At 40.3% G+C, this 19,750-nt stretch overlaps 1 protein-coding gene across 1 annotated transcript; it reads left to right on the forward strand.

The window, feature by feature from the left end:
* Positions 1-868: 868 nt before the first annotated feature.
* On the forward strand, positions 869-5,344 carry PDCD10 (programmed cell death 10; the record flags this gene model as incomplete). Its single annotated transcript, XM_079539462.1, has 7 exons — positions 869-964; positions 1,715-1,768; positions 2,860-2,977; positions 3,559-3,685; positions 4,043-4,121; positions 4,403-4,485; positions 5,263-5,344. The coding sequence occupies 7 exons, from the start codon at positions 869-871 to the stop codon at positions 5,342-5,344; spliced, it is 639 nt and encodes a 212-aa protein (XP_079395588.1).
* Positions 5,345-19,750: the final 14,406 nt, after the last annotated feature.

The following is a 19,750-nucleotide window of genomic DNA, read 5'->3' on the forward strand; positions in this document are numbered from 1 at the left end:
AGTAAAATCTGGTACTTGGGCATACAGATGCTGGATGTCTGAAGGTTCCTGGGAGAGAAAAACCTCCCATAGCACATTAAATACAGAGAAAATCAAAGAAATAAAAACATTTGCATCTTTATTCCTAAATTGGACATTAGGTTCTTCAACTCAATTATGGTGTATGAAATATTCTCCAAGTCTTAACTTGTTGAACACCAAATCTAGCTGTCTGCCACAAGGATTTCTTATGAACCATGGGGCAGCCATCTTCCTTTTTTGCCCCTCTTAATTTCTGTGTCTGAGCAATGATTGCACTATCTTGGGCACGATGAGCTGGACTGGGTGGAGAACTTCCAAAACCAAGGTTCAGTGACTGGAACAATAATTTTCCATTCAGTTAACATAACTGTTGACACACCCTGAGTGGAAAGATGACTTAAGACTTGTGCTTATATAAGAACAAAGATACAGCATTCACAATTTTTGTATTGTGTATTGAGTGAAATCACTTGTAGGGAAATGAACTACATAGGAACTTGCAGTGAAGATTTTGTGGCAGCATGTTCCTATAAAATACCTGCTTGTTTGATAAATTAGAATTGGGAGTTTAAAATGGCATGAGGCAGCCATTCTATACTTGCTTAAACTCATAATTCCCACACTCTGGGCAGGAACTGATGTTGTTCTGTGTTTGTTTTTTTTCTATTTGAGCACTAATCAGTCATTAGCATTTATAACTACTTGTTGGTTTTTTTCCTCTCAACACAAGGACAACTTTTCTCAAGTTCTTCAAATATTCCTGCACGACGAGGAGAAAGAAGAAACATTTCAGTGAATGAGGAGTCTTTTGCTTCTATAGCATTTTTCTTGAGAAGTGGGACTTTGAATGAGGATGACAATGGAAGAGATGAAGAATGAAGCAGAGACCACTTCTATGGTTTCCATGCCACTCTATGCTGTTATGTACCCTGTCTTTAATGAGGTAAGCTGTGTGCTTTTGCTTCAGAATCTAGTAATCCCTTCGTGTTAGGACATCTGATGGCAGTAACAGGTTGCTTACCTTGACAGAGAGAACTTCTTAGCACCACTTTATTTCTGTGCATTGTTTCACCCTTCTTTCAAATAAATGCAGGTTCAAGCTTCTCAAAAGTTACTATGTATGTTGGCCCAGATATTGTTTTAATTAGGCTTTGCTGAGGATATTAGCAAAAATGCAGGTAAGAAAGACTTTACTTGACCATGCGGATCCTTATGAAAGGATCGTTTTGGTGTTCTTTTTTCCCTTCATCCCTGTAAATGCACACCCAAATTTTTGGGAGGCTGCTTTCAGAGGTGTTTCAGCTCTAATGTTCCCAGATCTGACGTAGCTTTATGTGACAAGAAGTGATGCACGGTGTAGCACGTAGCTGTGAACAGCCTGATACATTTATATTTCTACTGCTAATGGCTGTAATTGACTGGAATATTTCCATTTCTGCAAGTATCAGAGATGGACGAGATGTTCTCAGAAGTCTTCCATCAGATTTCTGCTGCTAGCTGAATAAAAACAAAGCATATCCAGTGCTGTTTGTTTGGATCATACTTCATATTGTTTATCCCTCAGATGAGATCAGTCTTTTTTCCTCTGTCAGTACCTTTCTTTCACTGGGACATATAAGGCAGGGCCTAAGTATTTTGCTTGATCTGTTCTGGTAACATTGAAATTGCTAATAATTCTAAACTTCTATTGCAGCTAGAAAGAGTAAATCTATCTGCAGCTCAGACACTGAGAGCAGCTTTTATTAAGGTGAGAAGTAATTTGTATTGAAGAATGGGCATTTAAAAGTTAAACAACATATGTTGAAACTTTAAAGAACTGCCTTGTATTACCGTTTTTTGAGGGATGCATCCTTTATGACCAGTAATATTCAATAACAATGAGTGTACAATTGCATGGACTGCAAGTCTGGAACATGTGCACACGTTAGTGATCAGAATGATTTAAGTATGCTGAGCAATTTTAAACAATCTTGCTTTGTCTACATTGCATGAAAGCTTTAAGGTGGCATAAATCAGTGAGGATGAAACAATAGAGGTAACAAATCCAGTGTTAATAGGACCAGATAATGTATGATAAGTGCTCAGAAGAACTAGGAATGTATCAGGCTTGGAAAACTTTATAAGATCAATAGGGGCTTTTTTTTGTGGATGAAAGATAAGTTTGGTATTTGGTATTTCCATTTACTTAGATCTAGCAGGAAATTGAAGAAATGCTTCTTTTAATTTAATATATTCTTAAAGAATGAAGATTTAAGTATGATTCCATAATACATTTAGTAGCTATCTTTTGGGCTTTTAGCAAAAACAACAATAAACATACATGCAAGATACACTGAGCTTTACAAGCAAGCTGTGCTTTTCTGTTTCTCCACTTAGTGTGCCTGAGCAGTCTCAGTTCTCAATTAGAGCTCTTCCAAGTTAAATGTTCTTTGCAGATAGTGCTGAGGAGCTAAGCTGAATACAAATAACAGAGAAACTGAGATTGCTGGAAGTGGTAGTTCTACCTCAAAACACACACACTCTCATTCTTGTTCAGCATAGCATACTTCTGTGATAGCAAAACAGGTACTGTGAATACTGCTAATGTTACAGTACAGGAGTGCAACAGCATAAAGTAGTTTCTGTCAACTTGAGTAAGAAGAGTTTTGTAATGAGAAGAAGGGTTTATTGATAAAGTCATTCATATAAAACCACTGATGTAACCTAAGAAAAAATATAGAAAATTTTCTAGCAAACTCTCTGGTGTATGAAGCAAGTTGCATTAAAATCTGCTTTTGTGCTTGCAATATTATGGTTGCATTTCCAGAGCATTTTTAAGAGTGTTTTCTTACAATGCAGGCTGAAAAAGAAAATCCAGGCCTCACACAGGACATTATTATGAAAATTCTGGAGAAAAAAAGTGTGGATGTGAACTTTACAGAGTCTCTCCTACGTATGGCAGCAGATGATGTAGAAGGTAATATCTTGTCTCATGTTGCATAAGGGGTTTCTCCATTGTACTCCAAACGAGAACATGCATTGCCCTGCCTCTTTTCAGAACAGGTTTTTGTTTGTCTTAGTAGATTCTTTTTCAGCCATGCTGAAGAGTAGGAACAGCTATTTCTCTGAACACCTGTTTTGGAGAGATTGAAGAAACAAAGTCCCACCACCTCAACTCCCCAGACATGTTCTTGACTAAGAGGAAAAAAAAAAAGTGCATGCTTTGAACTGTTTGTGTGGGAAGTTCACCTTTTGCAGCTCAATTCAAATTGAAAGCATCAGTTATGCTGACAGGGAAGCAACATACAATAGGCTTAAAATTCTTTTAACACTGTTTGGTTATTGTAACGTTGTCAGCATTATTTGGAAATAAAAATGGGGCTCTATTCTTTCTCCAATTTTCAGTAAGAAAAGTTATTGTTCAGCTGCTTCTGTTGATACCTTGAAATCCATCATAGCAATGCCAGTGCATATTGTGAAGTGATGTTTTACTTAAGCTGTCAGTGGGAACTTTGGGATGAAGAACTAATGGCATTTTTCATATATCTCCCTTATTAGAGTATATGATTGAAAGACCAGAACCAGAATTCCAAGATCTGAATGAAAAGGCACGAGCACTTAAACAGATTCTTAGTAAGATTCCAGATGAGATCAATGACAGAGTGAGGTTTCTTCAGACAATCAAGTAAGTACAATATTTTATATCTTTATGGAGTTTGAGGCCTGACTTTGCATTGAGAACTGAATGCTCAAATCCTGTGGGAGATGCTGGCAAAATTGTTCCCAGTGGAAGAGTTTCTCATACTCTTTCTCAGTAGTTTCTCAGTAGAAGTGAAAACAGCTTAACATTTATTAAAGATCCTCATGTTAGTAGATGGTAGTTGAAATTACTAATTAGCAAGTTCAGTTCATGTCACTTTTTTTAGTGTTTGATTTCTCTACATCCTATCTGAAATTCCTTCTGTGCCACTGTTAAAAGAGGATTAAATTTCTCTGAGTTGAATAGCTTGTGGATATTACAATGCTTTTCATTGTCAAACAGGGACATCGCCAGTGCAATAAAGGAACTTCTTGACACAGTAAACAATGTCTTCAAGAAATACCAATACCAGAACCGGAGGGTATGTGGAATAACTTTTTGATACAATATTTCTAATAAGAGAAGAGGAAGTATATTGTTTTGATCAGAGGCTGAGTAGGAGAGCACAACTGGTCAGTGACAGTGGTAATTCTCTACAGTTTTGAAGGAAGACTAGTTGAAAAAAGAAAACGCACAGAAAAAGAACAACCCATCACCACAGTAAACCTATTCCTTTCTCTACATAATGCTCACATACTTCTCTCTTCAATAGAATGTACTCAGCAGCATCTCAGCTTAGACTTGGTGTTTTTCTTTTCTTAGGCACTTGAGCACCAAAAGAAAGAGTTTGTAAAATACTCCAAAAGTTTCAGCGATACTCTGAAAACCTATTTTAAAGATGGAAAGTAAGTGTCTTTTTGTACTAAGCTTATACACAGTGAAAAGGTCTTGTTTGCCTAACTGGTGTGCCTGGGGGGAAAGTAAGACAAAATGGGGCAAGAACTGTGTTATGCATTTACCCTGTACATGCTGACAAAGACCAGCTTTATTCAGCCTGATGTGAAGCAAATGCTGTGCTCTGTGTGTTGTAGATGTAAGCTTTACAGTGCCTCAGGTCTGATCAGTATTGCAGAAAATTTCAGGTAATGTCTGTGTTCCTTGTGGAATAAAAAGTAATTTGCATCTGTTTGAACAGTGTGTGGGCTAAGATTAAGATACCCTGTTCGTATGAGGAAGGAAGAGCACTAAATAAAATAGCCACTCTTACAGGTGTCATCGAGTTGGAAAGCTCAGTGACCCCATGTGTTTGAAATAAGTTGCTTCCATGTGCCTGCATGCTCAGTACTTGAGTAAAAAGTTTCTAATTCTGAAATTATCATGTTCACCTATGAAAAGAACAGATGTAATGATGTCTGCTCTGCACTTCCTTTGTTACTTAAGACCCTAGAACTGTGTAATCAAGAACTGAAGCTTTTTCAAGTTCCTGCCAATGGACTTCTTAGAAATAGCTATGCACACAAGTGCTTGCCAGTTGTAAGCTTCAGGTACATCATAGTATGCTAATACATCAAGATGCTTTCACTTTCCCTAGATGCTAATATGCTTAGTTATCCAGAATGAACTCTATTTATTATGGCATTCTTTGAGAAGTGACTAAAACACGATCTTTGTTTTTCTAACAGGGCAATAAATGTGTTCATTAGTGCCAACCGACTAATTCATCAAACCAACTTGATACTCCAGACCTTCAAAACTGTGGCCTGAAAACTGTATATGTTGAGAGTTGTACTTTTCAATGGTGGATAGGGTACCTTTATATGTAAATTTTAAAGTTTTGACTGTATAAATTATCAGCCTCTCTTGAGGGGCCTAATGCAGGATTTTGAATGGGATTATTGCCATCTTACACCATATTTTTGTAAAACATTGTAGCTTAATCATAATCTCACGATGAAGATTTTGCATCACTTTTTGCTATTATCATTCTTTTCAGAATTATAAGCCAAAAGAATTTACGCCTTAATGTGTCATTATGTAACATTCCTTATAAGAATTGTAAATATTTGGTGTTCTGTTTCTGACATTTTAACTTGAAAGCGGAAAACTGCGAGATGATGTATTTAACAATATTGGTGGCAAATATTCAATAAATAGTTTACATCTATTAGACCGTCTTTTTGTATGTGAACAGAAAAGCGTAACTCATCTTAGAACTGCAGAGTGTTCATTAAATTGAAAAATTGAAGCCAGTTGGCAGTCCAAATCAGTACAAAATAAGGGGTTTTCCTTACGAGGGAGGTTTTTGGCTGGGATTGGACACTAGATCAGAATACCAGAATAACTCTATTAAAATGTCTTTGACAAAGTAATAAAGAACCTCAGAAGTGAGGTGTGTTTTGTTTTTTCATAGAAACAAAATCCAACTTCTTAATCTTTTTGTTGATGGTAAGTTAATGCTATTTGTTACTATTCTGTGGTTTCGAGGAGATTACTCTTAACTTCACCCATCCCTGCATATATTTACATTTAAGTATTGACAGGTTTTTTTTTATATTGGGTACCCTTTTGGGAAGGAGCAGGAGAAAAAAGTCTTCTAAAAGTGATGTTGTTCTTATGCCATAAGGCAGCTTTTGCCAGGGGCTTAAGTCATGTGGGGCCTGAATTGAAAAACGTTGCTGTATTGATGATAAAGAACTACTGATTGACAGAGTGAAATCTTGTCTGTGTGATTTCATGGGTGTGTTTGGCAATTTCCAACAGTATTGTGCATTTCCCTTTGAAGTGCATCTTCATTTTGTTTTGAAATACGTGAAGTCTTTATGGAGTGAATTCCTAGATGAAGCAATTTGTAAAGCTGCAGAAGCCTGTTGCAAGAGGATCACTGGACACTGAAGGAGCACAATTACTGCAGGATTAATTTTTCATCTATGAAGAAATGTGGTCAGGCTTTCTTCCACAGTAATTTGGTGCATTTTAGCTCATCTGAGGTAACTGCTTTAAGCAGAGTACATCAGGTGGGTCTTGGAAACTGTTTGCTTGTTTAAATGATCTAGAAAAGAACATTAGATACCTGCTGTCCTCTAAAACAGTCCTGCATACTGGTATGTGGAAGTGTTCTGTGATTGAAGTACTGGTTATAATGAAATAATACAAAAGCGTGAGGGAGAATATTAAGTAAAAATGAATTCTATGGAATGTATGTTAATTTCATGATTGCATAAAGCTGTAAGCAGGACAAGGTCCTTAATCCTGCTGTGCAGGATGGTTTTGTTTGAGACACTGTGTGCTTACTAGCAAGCTGAGCTCAGTAACATGATAAAACTGTTCTTTACAACTCATTTAACAAGTAACAAGAGTTTCTAACTATAGTGTGCTAAACTGGATGGCAGAAGAGAGCAGTGAGGAAGGAGGCAGCCTGCCTCACTGAATGTAGTGATTGGATTTGCATCTTGGAATTAAAATGAATGATGTAAGCTTAAGTCCTTGTTCCAAAGGGCATAATGAGAAATAATTAGATAAAAGGCAGGAAAAAGTCACAGCTTGTAGTGCTTGGTTTGAAAGTAGCGTTTGGTACTGGGGAAAACTGTACAGTGGCTGTAAGGAGAGACATATTAAGCTTGGTTTACTTTCTGTGAACTGGAACTAGTTAATAAAACTGAGGGTTTTTATTGTTTTGGAGTGAGGAACAGCTGGCAGTCTTATCAGCTAAATGATGGCACTGTTTATGTACTTTGTTCTGCAGGTACAGGTAAAAATATATGCATTTATTATGACTTGGATCCCAAACATGTCCTGCTAACTGACACCTTGACATTAAAATCAAAGAAGCTGTGAAATGAGCATTTGTCTTCATCAGTTTGTCCTAAAACCTTTATTGGGTAACGATACCTGGTGTAGTGCTGCACTTCAGGTATTACAGTCAAAGCTCTGTTTTATTTGTAAACTCTGTGTTGGTTTGGTTTTTATTTTAACCTTTAAAGTAGTGTGAAGTTGTTCACTGTCACCCATGCCTGGTAGTGGGAAAGCCTGGAAACCTAGATCAGGTCACTGTTCTGTCATGTGCAATGAATGCATATCTGGTAGTTGTAAGAACTCAGCTTTATCTTTCACTGGCTAGGGCACATCTGTCAGAATTGCATTGTGGTTTTGCACTTTATCTTCAAGTTTCCCGAGCAGCTAAGATAAGTTGCTTTCCTTAGGATTTCCAATACAGCAGCTGGTGTTGCAGATTCCTGTCAGAAAATTTATACTGTGAACGTGGGTTATAATTGATACGATACTGTTAATGTGCAGAATAAAATTTTGTATGTTAATGATGTAAAGAAGCATGTCTTAAGTGCTTGTTTAATCTGTGCAGAAATGTTGAAAGGCCTGGATTGATTTATGTCTGCTTTAGAAGTCTGTAAGGCATGTCAGGTGCCTGGCTTCCATATGAGCTTCACCTTGAGCTGGAGTACAGATGTGGGTGTGATATTCATGGAAGAACTGGTTGAGGCCTCATGTCAGAACATTGTCTGATGTAAGTAAGATGGTGGGATAGAATCAGCTTTGATTAACCACTATCTTTTCATACAACCTTAGCTAGGTTATCACCAAAGTGTTTTGTTTTCGTGTTCTTTTCAAATCTTTCGCTGTATGACAAAGGAAAACATGTCTTGTTTGTTCCGCGGGTGTTATCTGATCTTTGTGTTTTGCAAAGAGACTAAATATGATTCTCTGAGTTGGGTGGGGAGTGAAAAGGGTGTCTAGACAAGCTCGCCACAAATTTCTTTTCAGATGATTCCATTATTAAAAGAATGAGAGGGAGATAAATGTAAGTGAACGTGTGAGATAGCAACCCTCACATTTGGCACAGCAGTGATTATCACTTAGCTGGAGATGAGGCACTGGCTGTTCCATTTGAGAATACTGCTGTGCCATGCTCAGTCTGGCTGTCTGCAGGACTAAGCAGTGCCTTCTGAAAACAGATGCTGCAGGCAAATTCTGCTTGTGAGCTGTGGGAACTTTGCTAGCTTCATGTAATGATTCAGTGCATTTGTTCACTCTTGTCTTTTTTCACTCCAGGGTTTTGGTTTTCTCTCTTCTGGGCAGATTTTGCTTTCAAAAGAAACTAGTAGGAAGCACATTTTGGGAAACGAAACAGAAAAGAGCTGTAACCTTGATGCTACAGCTGAAAAGATGCTCCTGGGTCACGGCCTTGGCATCTCGTTACAGAAATTCAGAAGCAGCTACCGTATGACGTTGGTCATAAATCTATCAAGTTCTGTTCTAAAGCCATTTTCCTTGTCCTTATTCCTCTCGTTAGATAGCATTTTGAAACAGTATGGAAGGGGTAGAGAGCCTTCAAAGATTGAAATTAAATACCTACTACAAATTTAATTTATGACGAAGAATTCACTAATCTTGTTCACAACCAATTGTTCTTGTTCCCTTTGCTTGGCCTCTCAGTGTATGATGAGGTACCAGTTTTATGTCACCCTAGGCTTCACTGCTTAAAAATAGCCAGTCCCAAGGTTTTGGCCTTACCTAGGGAGAGCAGAGGTGCAGGGAATGCTAAACTGATCGCTTTGAGGCTGAGATGAAACAACTTTTCTTCATGCTGTAGCAGAGACTTGAAGTTTACAACAGAGGAGCTGTTGCCTCCAACGTGGAGAAGGAAGGCTTGGCTTATTTGAAGGGTTTCCATCAAAGTGCTGTCCCTCCTCAGTGTCTCTGTCTTGCTCTTCTTCCCTACAGCTTTCATGTGACCTTATACACATAGTACTCAATTTCTGAGCCAGTGCAAAATGGTCCTCATGAGCTGTAATGCTCACCCAGCTATGGCTGAGGCACAGCATGTGTGCTATGGGACCTGCGGGTGGCCCCAAGTCCCAGCAAGGGTTTGGGCAGTGTGGAGGGGGAGACTGCTTCACAACTACTGCCACCAGCTTTGGTTCCTGAATGCTTGTATGCGACTGGCTTGTCTCAGCACATATTGCATGTCTCCACAATAGTTTGCAAAATCTGTGCAAGCATATGGTTCTGCTTAATGCCTGTTGCAAGGATGAGGAGCACAGTTTGCCAGCTTTCAAAGTGTGTGCCTGCATTGCACTCATAAAAAGCTCAGGCTGTGATAACGATACCTGGACACTATCAGAGTACACGATTACAGGATAAGGGGCATCATCTCTTTCCTTCTGCCACCTTGCAGTGCTTCTTACCGCAGCTCAGGTGGTGTTAAGATGAGTAAGATCTGACCTGGCAGCACACATAGTGAGAATCTGCGATGTTAGGAATCTGCTGTTGCCAAAAATGTGTGTTGTGTGGTGATGATTAGGTTGGTCTAAAAACTCCAGTTTAAAATTTGTATTCATTTAGACATCACCATTGGTATTCTTGTAGAATTTCTCAATGAAAGGTGGATTTTTCAGCCCATAACTGAAGGTGGGCATGAAGGGAGGTCGGGGTGTTGGTGTGGGGACCACCAGGAGCTGTGACACTTGTCCATCAGCCTCAGTGCTCACAAACTGACTGCTCTCTGGAGATGTTCAAGTCTCGCCTGGACGCCTACCTGTGCAACCTGGTTTAGGAAACCTGCTTTGGCAGGGGGGTTGGTCCCAATGATCTCTAGAGTTCCCTTCCAACCCCTACAATTCTGTGATTCTCAAATGTTACGCTTTCTTTTTTTTTTATCCTAGAGACAGAAGTTTTCCTGCTTACAAAGTGTATTCAAAAAAAGGAATGGAATTGGAGCGCTAAGCAATGCATTATTGGTGACACAGTGAGCAAAATAGCTTATCAATTTCTAATGCACTCTCAGCAAGGCTGTAGGAAAGCTGTGCAAATTTGCTTTCTGTGCTGGCCAAAAGCATCATTGTTCTGTGTGGGTGCAATGATGGGAGAGAATAGTTTGTAGTTCGCTAAACGAAGTTTAAACCACTATATCTAAATTAGGCGTTTTCCTTTGACGTCTTATTATTTCGTAATTGTAACTAGGAGGCTTTTCAGAGTGGGTAATTGCTTTTTTTTTTCCCCCAAAAAAGCTGCATTAGTCTTCAAGGGCAAGTGATGGTAAAACAGAAGCCTGAATGCCTGAAGTTGTAAAATAAAGAGAATCAAGCACGAGCTAAGAGTATAACTCACATCGAAACTCCCCTTCAGCTGCTGGGTCCTTCGGAGCTGGTGGAAAATGCTGCAGAGGGATGGGATGGGTAGAACCCTGACAAAAATTCAGGACAGTTTCATGGTAAGTGAATTTTCTAATTAAAATGTTAATTGGAAAGATTTTGCATCGCTTATGGAGAAAATGCGGCAACCATTTTTCACTGCTGTTTGCATAACTGTGTGGTATTAATAATTCTGTGTGCTTTTCTGCATCTGCTTAATGAGAGTGACAAACTGCCCCTGGAGTGCTTTGTAACGGGAGATCAGAAATGGGAGATCAGGAATCCTAGTTAAGGATGTTATGCAGGGGAGATGCGTTATCTTCTCAGAGGTGGTGATGGGCCGAAGTTGGAGCCATGGATGCATGTAGAACTTCCCAAAGAGCTGCGTGGTTGTGGCACGACAATCCCATCTCTTCCCTTGTGGGATGTGGAGTTAAGGAAGCCATCCAAGTCAGAGCATCAGAAGCCAAAAAATAAGATATAAAAATGGGGTAGCACAATGCACCAGCTGGAGTTCCCACTCAGAGCTATTTAACATGCTCCTCTCATTCCAGCATAAGGAAAGCCCTTTCTATTGTAGGAACTACACACAGCAGCAAATGCTGATGATGCCAAAGTGAGGGAGGTTCAATCTGTTGACCTCTTAAGGTCTGGAGCTGTTTCTCATGGGCAGGCAATAATGCTTCTGTAATTCTCTGCCGATATATGGAAGCAACTTGCTTTAGCAAAATAATGTATAAGGCTAATACAGCTGAGGTGCCAAAAAAGCCCTAAACACCTGTTGTAATCATGTCTTTGCTAGATGCAAATAAAACTGCAAGGCTCACATGCCAGAATAATTAGAGATAAAAACTGTCATTTGTCCAGTTCGCATTTACTGAGGTGTCGGGGTGACGTGGGACCTTCCTCTGTGCTTCAGCCACAAGGGCACCGTGGGATGAGCTGTTCGTGTGCCCTCCTTATGGGGGAGGAAACCTGCAGCACCTGAGCTTACGTGGATTTTGTTCACCCAACTCACGGGATGCTCAGAGGGAGCAGCCAGCACTTCTTCCTCTGCCAGCTTTATCTATACGTGTTATTAAATATAAGTGCAACATACATCTCGCAATTTCAAAATGCAGGAGGGACCAGGTGCAAACCCTACTGACTTTTCCAGTCACTTCTGCAATGATTTGAGCACGAACCTCATTCTTTATTTCTACAGATCTGCCTCTCAGCACAGCTCATGGGTTTAGGGCAGGCCTTGTAGCCTCTGGGTCTGCTGCAGAAGGGCATTCCCCTGCCCTCAGCCACGCTGTTACTCGTTATTTATTTCCAGGCTCTTCTGCCCCTGTGGTCCTGGAGCTGCTTAAAATGGATGGGAGCTGATTTGCTGGAGGTGCTCCTACACAGAGCCATTTGTTTTCATAGCAGCAATCATTCAGTTTCCCTTTGGGTGCTCAGCCTGCAAGCTCCAATTTCTGTTCTCCAGGCTATTAGCCACTGGTGTAGCTTTAAAACAACTGGAAATGTTCATCAAAAATGCCTAAAATAAATGGATTTTACCAGGGGAATGGTCCAGCTGCAAGCTGCTGTCATTTCTGCTCATCTTGAGACAGGCTGTCATTCTGATTCGAGTACACAGAATTACAGAGTTGGCAGCTTTGTGGGTTCTCCAATTTTTAAAAGCTGGATTTTAAACCTGTGCCACTTCCGTGCCTCACAGGCAGAGCTTGTGGTCACTGCTCTACTTTCAGAAAATTGTTACAGAGAGCAGAGTGGTAGGAGCAAGCGTTTGAGTCATTTCTGACATTTGTTTCCTTGGCCTCAGGAAGTTAACCAGTGCTTAACGTTAGCCTCTTCTGCCACGATGGAGTCACAGCTGGGATGGAGACAGGAAAAGCAGGGATGTGGGGCCACACGTGTCAAGTCCATACTGCTCTCTTACATGTGCTCATCTCTGCTTCTCCCATTTTTGCTATATTTCTATTTCCTTAGACCAATTGCTGTGACTTTATTATTTCTGCATCTTTGACATCTTGCAGAAGACCGGCGGGTAATGAGGATGGACACGATTCCAACTGTGGTCACACATCCAGTGAGATCACACTGTGTGACCTCAACCAACGTGCTTCATTTCTGCGTGCCTCAGTGCCCTGTTCATTATTTAAGGAGTACACGCAGTGGGGACCCTCATCTCTGCTGCCTTACTGTAATAATAATCAAGTTTCCCAAGCATAAAGGAAAGCTTTGCAAGCTGATGAATCTGTTGCAATTTAAAGTGCTGCGTAGTCTTTAGAATGAGAAACATTTAAATGTGAGCAGAGGCAAATCACTTACGGTATGGGAGAATTCAAAAGCTAAATAGGACCTTCTAAATATTTTAGTATTGAGATAAAAAAAAAAAATAAATAGATGTCTTTCTGGTAAAGAGCTGAGATCATTTTCTGCATGGATTATGTTGCCAGAGCAAATACTGGAGGGGAATGGTCAGGGCTTGCAGAAAGTGGTGATGTGAAAGGTGAAAATCTTTGCTACCTCATTAAAATGCCTATGCGTGGTTATCTGAGAGCTTCAACAATGTCTTGAGCTGAAATTTTCTTAACATTTCCCTATTTCTTTGGTATCTTTTTTATTCTAAGAGTATAGTAGGAGCTTTCAATCTTTATGAAAAATTATTCCTAGGTGGTCTCTCTTCTAGACTGATTCTAAAAATACAGCATAATTGATTGTATTGTAATACTGAAAGTTGTCAGTTCAGAGTGAGGTCCTGCTTCGCTTCGTTCTGTGCAGGGATAGGAGACAAATGAGGGGTGAAAGAGCTTGGAGTTCAAAACAGGCTGACTCACAGAGTCAGAAAGAAGAGAGTTTTGCCAAGGATCGCTGATACAGTGTGTATAGAAACCATGTTTCCTTTGCCCCTGCCTTTTGTCCTAGCTATTGAATTATGTCATTTCTTCATAGACTTGCCTCTCTAAGGGGAAGAAGTCCTATTGTTTGACTTCAGAAAGGCTGCTGCCAAGATGGAATGTCACAGAAAATCATGCAGAAGTAGTATAATCTGTGATATATATAAAAAAGAAATACCTCTACACGATGCTGGTGGCAGGGAATGGACACATGGCAGACTGCAGGCTGCAGCCCAGTCATACGCTCCATCATCCTTGATTGGCGTTGCCTGTTGATGACAAGGTGCAGATTGCAGAGTAGGACAAACTGGCTGTGTTAAAAAGATGTATTCAATCTTCTGCTTTGGAGCCTATTGGCAGGGGCTGGCAGTGGTTCTGCTGTGTGTATTCATTTTCAAAGCATTACAATTTGTAATTGAGCTGGTTGAGGGGAGAAAAGAAAAAAGGATGGGATCAAGAAAGGAGAAAGTAGAGTGTCGGAAAGACCAGAAGGAAGTGATCTTAAGCATCCTTATAGGTTAGAACGGCCCCAAATATGAACACATTTAGCTTGTACAGTCTTTGTGGTAAATCATGTGCTAAGAAGACACCAAGTTGTTTATGTGTGTTTTGACTTAAAAAGTCTCAGATAGTGAGTGTAATGGAAATAAAAAGTGAAACTCTGGTGGAATCTTGTGGATTCATTGTCCTGATGCCTCCTTCGTGCTGTTGTAACCAGCAGCCACTATAATGCTCTTGCCTACAGAGCAAGGTTTCTAAGCAGCCTGACTGTTTGTATTCAAGATGATGACATTTTTAGGGTCTCATGCTGAAAGAGAAGCAGATTATTTTCACGTTTCAGTGAATCTAGGCCAAATTGCTCATGTGGAGTGAATGCAACCACCAGTGTGAGGAAGACCTGAGGAAGGGTCCTGTGGTGATCGCCTTGGAGCAGAACAGGTGAACCATCTCCTGCAGCTTCAGTCAGGGAGGCAGGCTCTAATCAAGATGAAAAATGAGAAAATGTGTGTATGGTTTTAGTGACCTGTGTTCAAGAAGATTGCGTTCGGTGGGGATGGAACCAGGGAGATGTGTTTTAGAAGTGTGAGGAAATTGGTTCAACTTCTGGAGAAGAGAGATTAAAGTTTGGTTTGTTCAAAGTGTTATCCACGTAAGAAGAAGGGTTAGCTTAAATATTTGTGATGAAGGAAAAACAAACTGCTGAAGCTAGAAGGTGATGCAGTTTCATGACAAAATTATTGTGGCTACTATGATATTAGCAGTTGCATTAGACACTAAAATTGGGGTTTCCCTGTTTATTTGAAGAATTTGTCTTCCTCCAAACACCTTGTAAGGAAAAAGAATCTAAACGGCTTTAAGGTGGAGTTTGCCCAATTCTTGGAAGACATGTAACTGAGCAGGAGAGTTTGTGGAGACAGGAAATGAGATCTAAGCCTATAAAAATTGGAGGCTTATCTACAGAGGGTTAAAGGTTGTTGTGTGAATGCTTTCCACAGAACGTGTGCCCTGCATTCATCATGTGCTTTTGCTGGTCACTGGCTGAGGCCAGGAATTCCTTTCTCCCCTTGCCTGAATGTTGTCACTGGCTTTTATTTTTGATGGGATATTTGGGCTCTTTCTCGCTTCAGAATTGGGCTGGAGGCTGAGATTGTTTTGGTGCTCCTGCTGGCATACATGTGTAAGCACCTGGACAACGTGAACTCACTGTGTACGTGTAGATGGTGCACCTCAGGGTAGTACACAGGCAACTGCCCTCAACCTTCTGTGCAGCACTTAGAATCTGTAAGTTTCCAGGAAGGATTTTGTGAGTCTGTGACAGTATATTGAGTAGATGCACTGAAGCTCTATTCTCGCCTATGGTTAGGTGAGCGTGTTCAGACCACAGAACTCTTGAAGTAAGAAGTGCTACTTAAGATAGCTTAAAACTACTACTAATGTGAATCAAATTTTGTATTTTGAGAAAGTAAAAGTACAGGAGGGGGAGGAAAATGTTAGAAATTGTAGGTTTAGTGTAGTATGGTTTGGGCAGGAAAGGAGCCTTGAAGAGAAATAAGATAAAAATGAAGAACTCTTTAATACCTGCAAAGTCAAGTTTTGTCATTTAAAAGGGTGACATCTTATAAAAATAACTTTTAAGCTCCACTTCTTGAAATGTTTTTTTGACAAAACATTTTTAGTAGAAGAAAACCCATGATTCAGTTAGAAGAACAGTTTTATATGTCATGATGAGAAAAATGATTTGGTTTATTTTTGATTTTGGGTTTAAGCCACCAATCCACAACATCACTTCTCCCATCTCTACTCTTAATGTCCCACTAGCAAAGCATTTAGTGCAGGTTGTTCAGCACCTTAGACAAGCAGGGTATGCTTACATTTTGTGAAGCAGAAGTCTTTATTCTTAGGAGTGAATTCAAATGTATTGCTTATTGCCTACACTATCATGATGTCAATGTAAAATACAGCCTTGTAGAAACAGATTGTTTCTGTTATTGTTTTTTTATTGCCGAGTTTTAATTGTGACTTTTCTACGCAAGTGAAATTCAGCTTCATAATACTTGTTTCTTGTTTTTATTTGATAGAAAAAGAAAAGACTGCTCGCTAATGTAGATGGGAACGTGTCATCAAGACGTGAGATTATATTCTGAAGTCCATGCTCCACTGCTTTCGGTTAGTAAAAGGCAGTGGAGGAAGTTGAGGTAAAATGCACTCTGGATAGTTTCTCAGGAGGTGACTAATAAGCTACAGCAGCTTCCAGCCAAGTTCACCAGATCAGGGTGTGCCCAGGAACCACAAATCGTTACCAGCTGACAGCTATTCAATAGATCTTCCGAAATAAGCTTGTGGTCTCAGGTGTCCAAACTCAAAAAAAAAAAAAAAAACCTCTTTAGAATTGGAATTACTTTACACCTTTTGCCATTTCAGCAGTGACCAGCCTGCAGAGAAGGCAATACCACTGCATTCCCCCAGGGAACTGAAAAGTGCAGGAATTTTTCTTTTCCTAAAGCTAAATAGAACGCATGACAATCACCCTTGCCCTCACAGTTGGAGATCTCAGCAAGCTGTTGGGTGTGTGCACTTCATCCTGGGGGTGGAACTCATCCATGGATGTCAGGAAAGCTGCCAGAAGAATCAGCTCTGTCTGAAGCTCTCACTGCACCGTTCTGATCCGTTGGCTCAGCCTTCTGTTATTGATGGTGAGATGGGGGCTGGGCTGGGTCTCAATACCTTTGTGTCAGCTTGAGAGGGCTCTCTACTTTTTACAGGTAAGGCTGACAGGAGTTGTGTGCTTTATTTCCTTGCTGATAATTAAAATATCTGGATGAGTTACACTACAGGTGATAAAAATCAAGCATTTGGGGGATATTTAAGAGTTGTTGGCATGGATGTGACTGAATAAAGCTGCTTTTGCTCTTTGGAAAATACAAGTTTAGATTAGTGAGCAACAGGAACTCACTGGAGGTGTTTTCTTGCCATTTTAGAAGTCTCTAGGGTGAAATGGGTCAATGGAAAGAGACAGCAGGGAAGAGACTACAGAGCAAATGCCTTAAACAATCAGAGACACCACAGCCAGTTGGTAGCAAGAGTAACCAGTTGAAACCATGGAAGTTTCAACATCCACATAATGCAGTAACTCTGTGTAATTTCCAGTAATGTTTTGTTAGAGACAGCGGTGGCTCTTCGACAGCTGTTCCTTTTGCAGGCAAGAAGATTTGGTTCTGCAGCCTGATTGCTAGCAAGAAATGGTGTGGGTTGGCCTGGAGTGCTTGCACAGGGACACTGCTGTGTACAACCTTAGATAGAGAGCTTACAATGGGTGCGAAGCCTTTGTAGCTTGTGGAGATGCTAACACTTGGACTCTCATTGACAATTTCATAGTGCCATGTATTTTGGCAGCAATTCTGTGATAGCTTTCAGTTTTCCACTTCAAAATGAAAAAAAAAAAGATCGTTGGTTAATAGAAGGCTGCTTGGTCTTGTTTTTGTAGCCTTCTGCATATTTGTGGTTTTGGTTTGTTTTCTTTTGTAAGCCCAGAGCTCTTTGCTAAGTCTGAACTAGGGGAAGCTATGATTGTGTTCATATATATTTTAAGCTAATAAACAAAGTTTTAGATAAATATTTGGGTGAAAGGACAGTGCTGGCACAAGAACATACATAAATTGGTCCTGAAAGATTTAAGTATGCAATTATCATTAGGGCAGCTAGTTTCAGGGCAGCTGTCCAATGGGAACTGTAAAAAGAAATTATAAACGATCAGGAAGCAAGAAAATATCCAAACTGCATTAAAGTTGGATTATTAAATTTCCAAGAAGACTTAATATGTCGCTCACAGCAGCAGAGGTTTGGACCTGCAGGCTGAGGAGGTTTGTTCTGTTGCTGTATATATGCATGACCTGAATGGGATGAGAAGGTAGGCACGAGGATATGTCACTGTGTCCTAAGACGATGGAAATTAGAGGAGAAAAGACCTCTCGTGTCACTCACTCCATTTCCTTGACAGCATGGAATATGAATTCGGCTCAGAGCGATTTCTAATACTCAGGATAAACTGCCCTCGTCCTAGCTGCAAACCATTACTCGCATTTATAATCACTGTACCATGCTAAGCAGTTTGTTTTCTATTTATGTTGGCTGCCATCAATGACTCTCACACTGTCTCCCTCTGTATTTGTCACGCTCCTGGGCTGTATATGTTGATGTCTTTCAGTCTCCCCTTGTAAGCAAACCCCTTCTGTCTCATTAAGGAGAACAGCTGTAGCAGTGGTACTAAAATGTACAGACCTGCCAGCTGGGGATGGTTAATAGGGCTGGATCTCTGTGCTGCCAATAGGGAAACCACCTTCAGCTGGTTGGGAATATCGAGGTTGACAGAACTTCCTCCCTCCCCCCCGAATTTGATCTTTCTTTGGCAGGTACAAGTTAGTTCCTTCACTGCTGCTCCAGTTTCCCTGTTTGAACCATCAGCTCATTCTCCCAAAGGGGAAGGCTGCAGCATTTCCTTCTTGAGCCATCAACTGATCCTTGCACCCACAGTGTCACCTTATTGAAGTGAGCAGTTACGAGTGCCTGAGTACACACGCACTGAATCAAAAGCACCTGAAAAAGAGCAGTGCCAGGGCGAGGTGTCAGTGTGGGATCTGTGGTGTGGGTATGGCTGGTGCTGGGCCCTACCAGCACTCTGCTACTGCATCCTGTGAGATGGAGAGGGCAGCTGCTGGAGCTGCATCAAAAAAGCACTGCCGATGCTGAGGAGAACAATTGTCAAAGCCGGTTTATCTTGGTTGTCATTGATTTTTTAACTTGGAACATTGCCCAACCCCTGAGATACAGTAGGAAAGATCCCCAAAAGTTGGTAGATCTTAAATATAAAACTCGTGTGCAGCCCACTGCTGATTGTAGGTGAAGTTTGCATACAAATCCTGGCCCACTGGATGAGGGAGAATTTTATTCTAATTTTTGCTGCTTTGCATCCAATGCAGTCACTGTGCAATTTCAGCTGTAAAATTATCTTTGAGAACATAGTTTGAGTTCCATTTAATTCCATCCTTCAGATGGGTCTTCTCAGGGTACTTCCTTAAACTGAATACAAAGGAACACATAAATGCAGTTATCAGTCAAAAGGAAATGATTGGAGGAAGGATTTATAGTTATTTAGTAGTCTATGGTGGGAAGCTATTGATGTGGAAAGGGCTGAAGGCCCTAATGCACATGGCATTAAGCATTTATGGTATAGATTAAGCAAAAAAGTAGAATGCAGAAACTTTCTAATGAGAAATGTTGTAATATCTGAAAATGTGAAAGGAAAAAAAAATGAGGATAGCTGTTTTCTCTCTAAGAACGAGAAAAGGATGTGGATTACAAGAAGCTTTATTTATTTCAATAGGTTAAGATGGAGTTGCTGAAAACTGGTAGACTCTTTACTTTCTAACAGGTCAAACTGAGTATAGGAGAGTGGTTTTTCTTCTTTCTTACATTTAACTTTGGGGACATTTTCCCATGCAGTGAAACACGCACCTCCCTGGAGCAATGAAGGTTTATACCTGCAAGGAGTCTGCTCTGGGTATCCAGCATTTCTGAAAAATGATTTTGAAGAAGTCATTGCTGACCGGTTGAAAATCAGATGCTCTGCTTTTTAAAGC

The sequence above is a fragment of the Tetrao urogallus genome, assembly GCF_951394365.1.
Source record: "Tetrao urogallus genome assembly, chromosome: 9".
Classification (NCBI taxonomy): Eukaryota; Metazoa; Chordata; class Aves; order Galliformes; family Phasianidae; genus Tetrao; species Tetrao urogallus.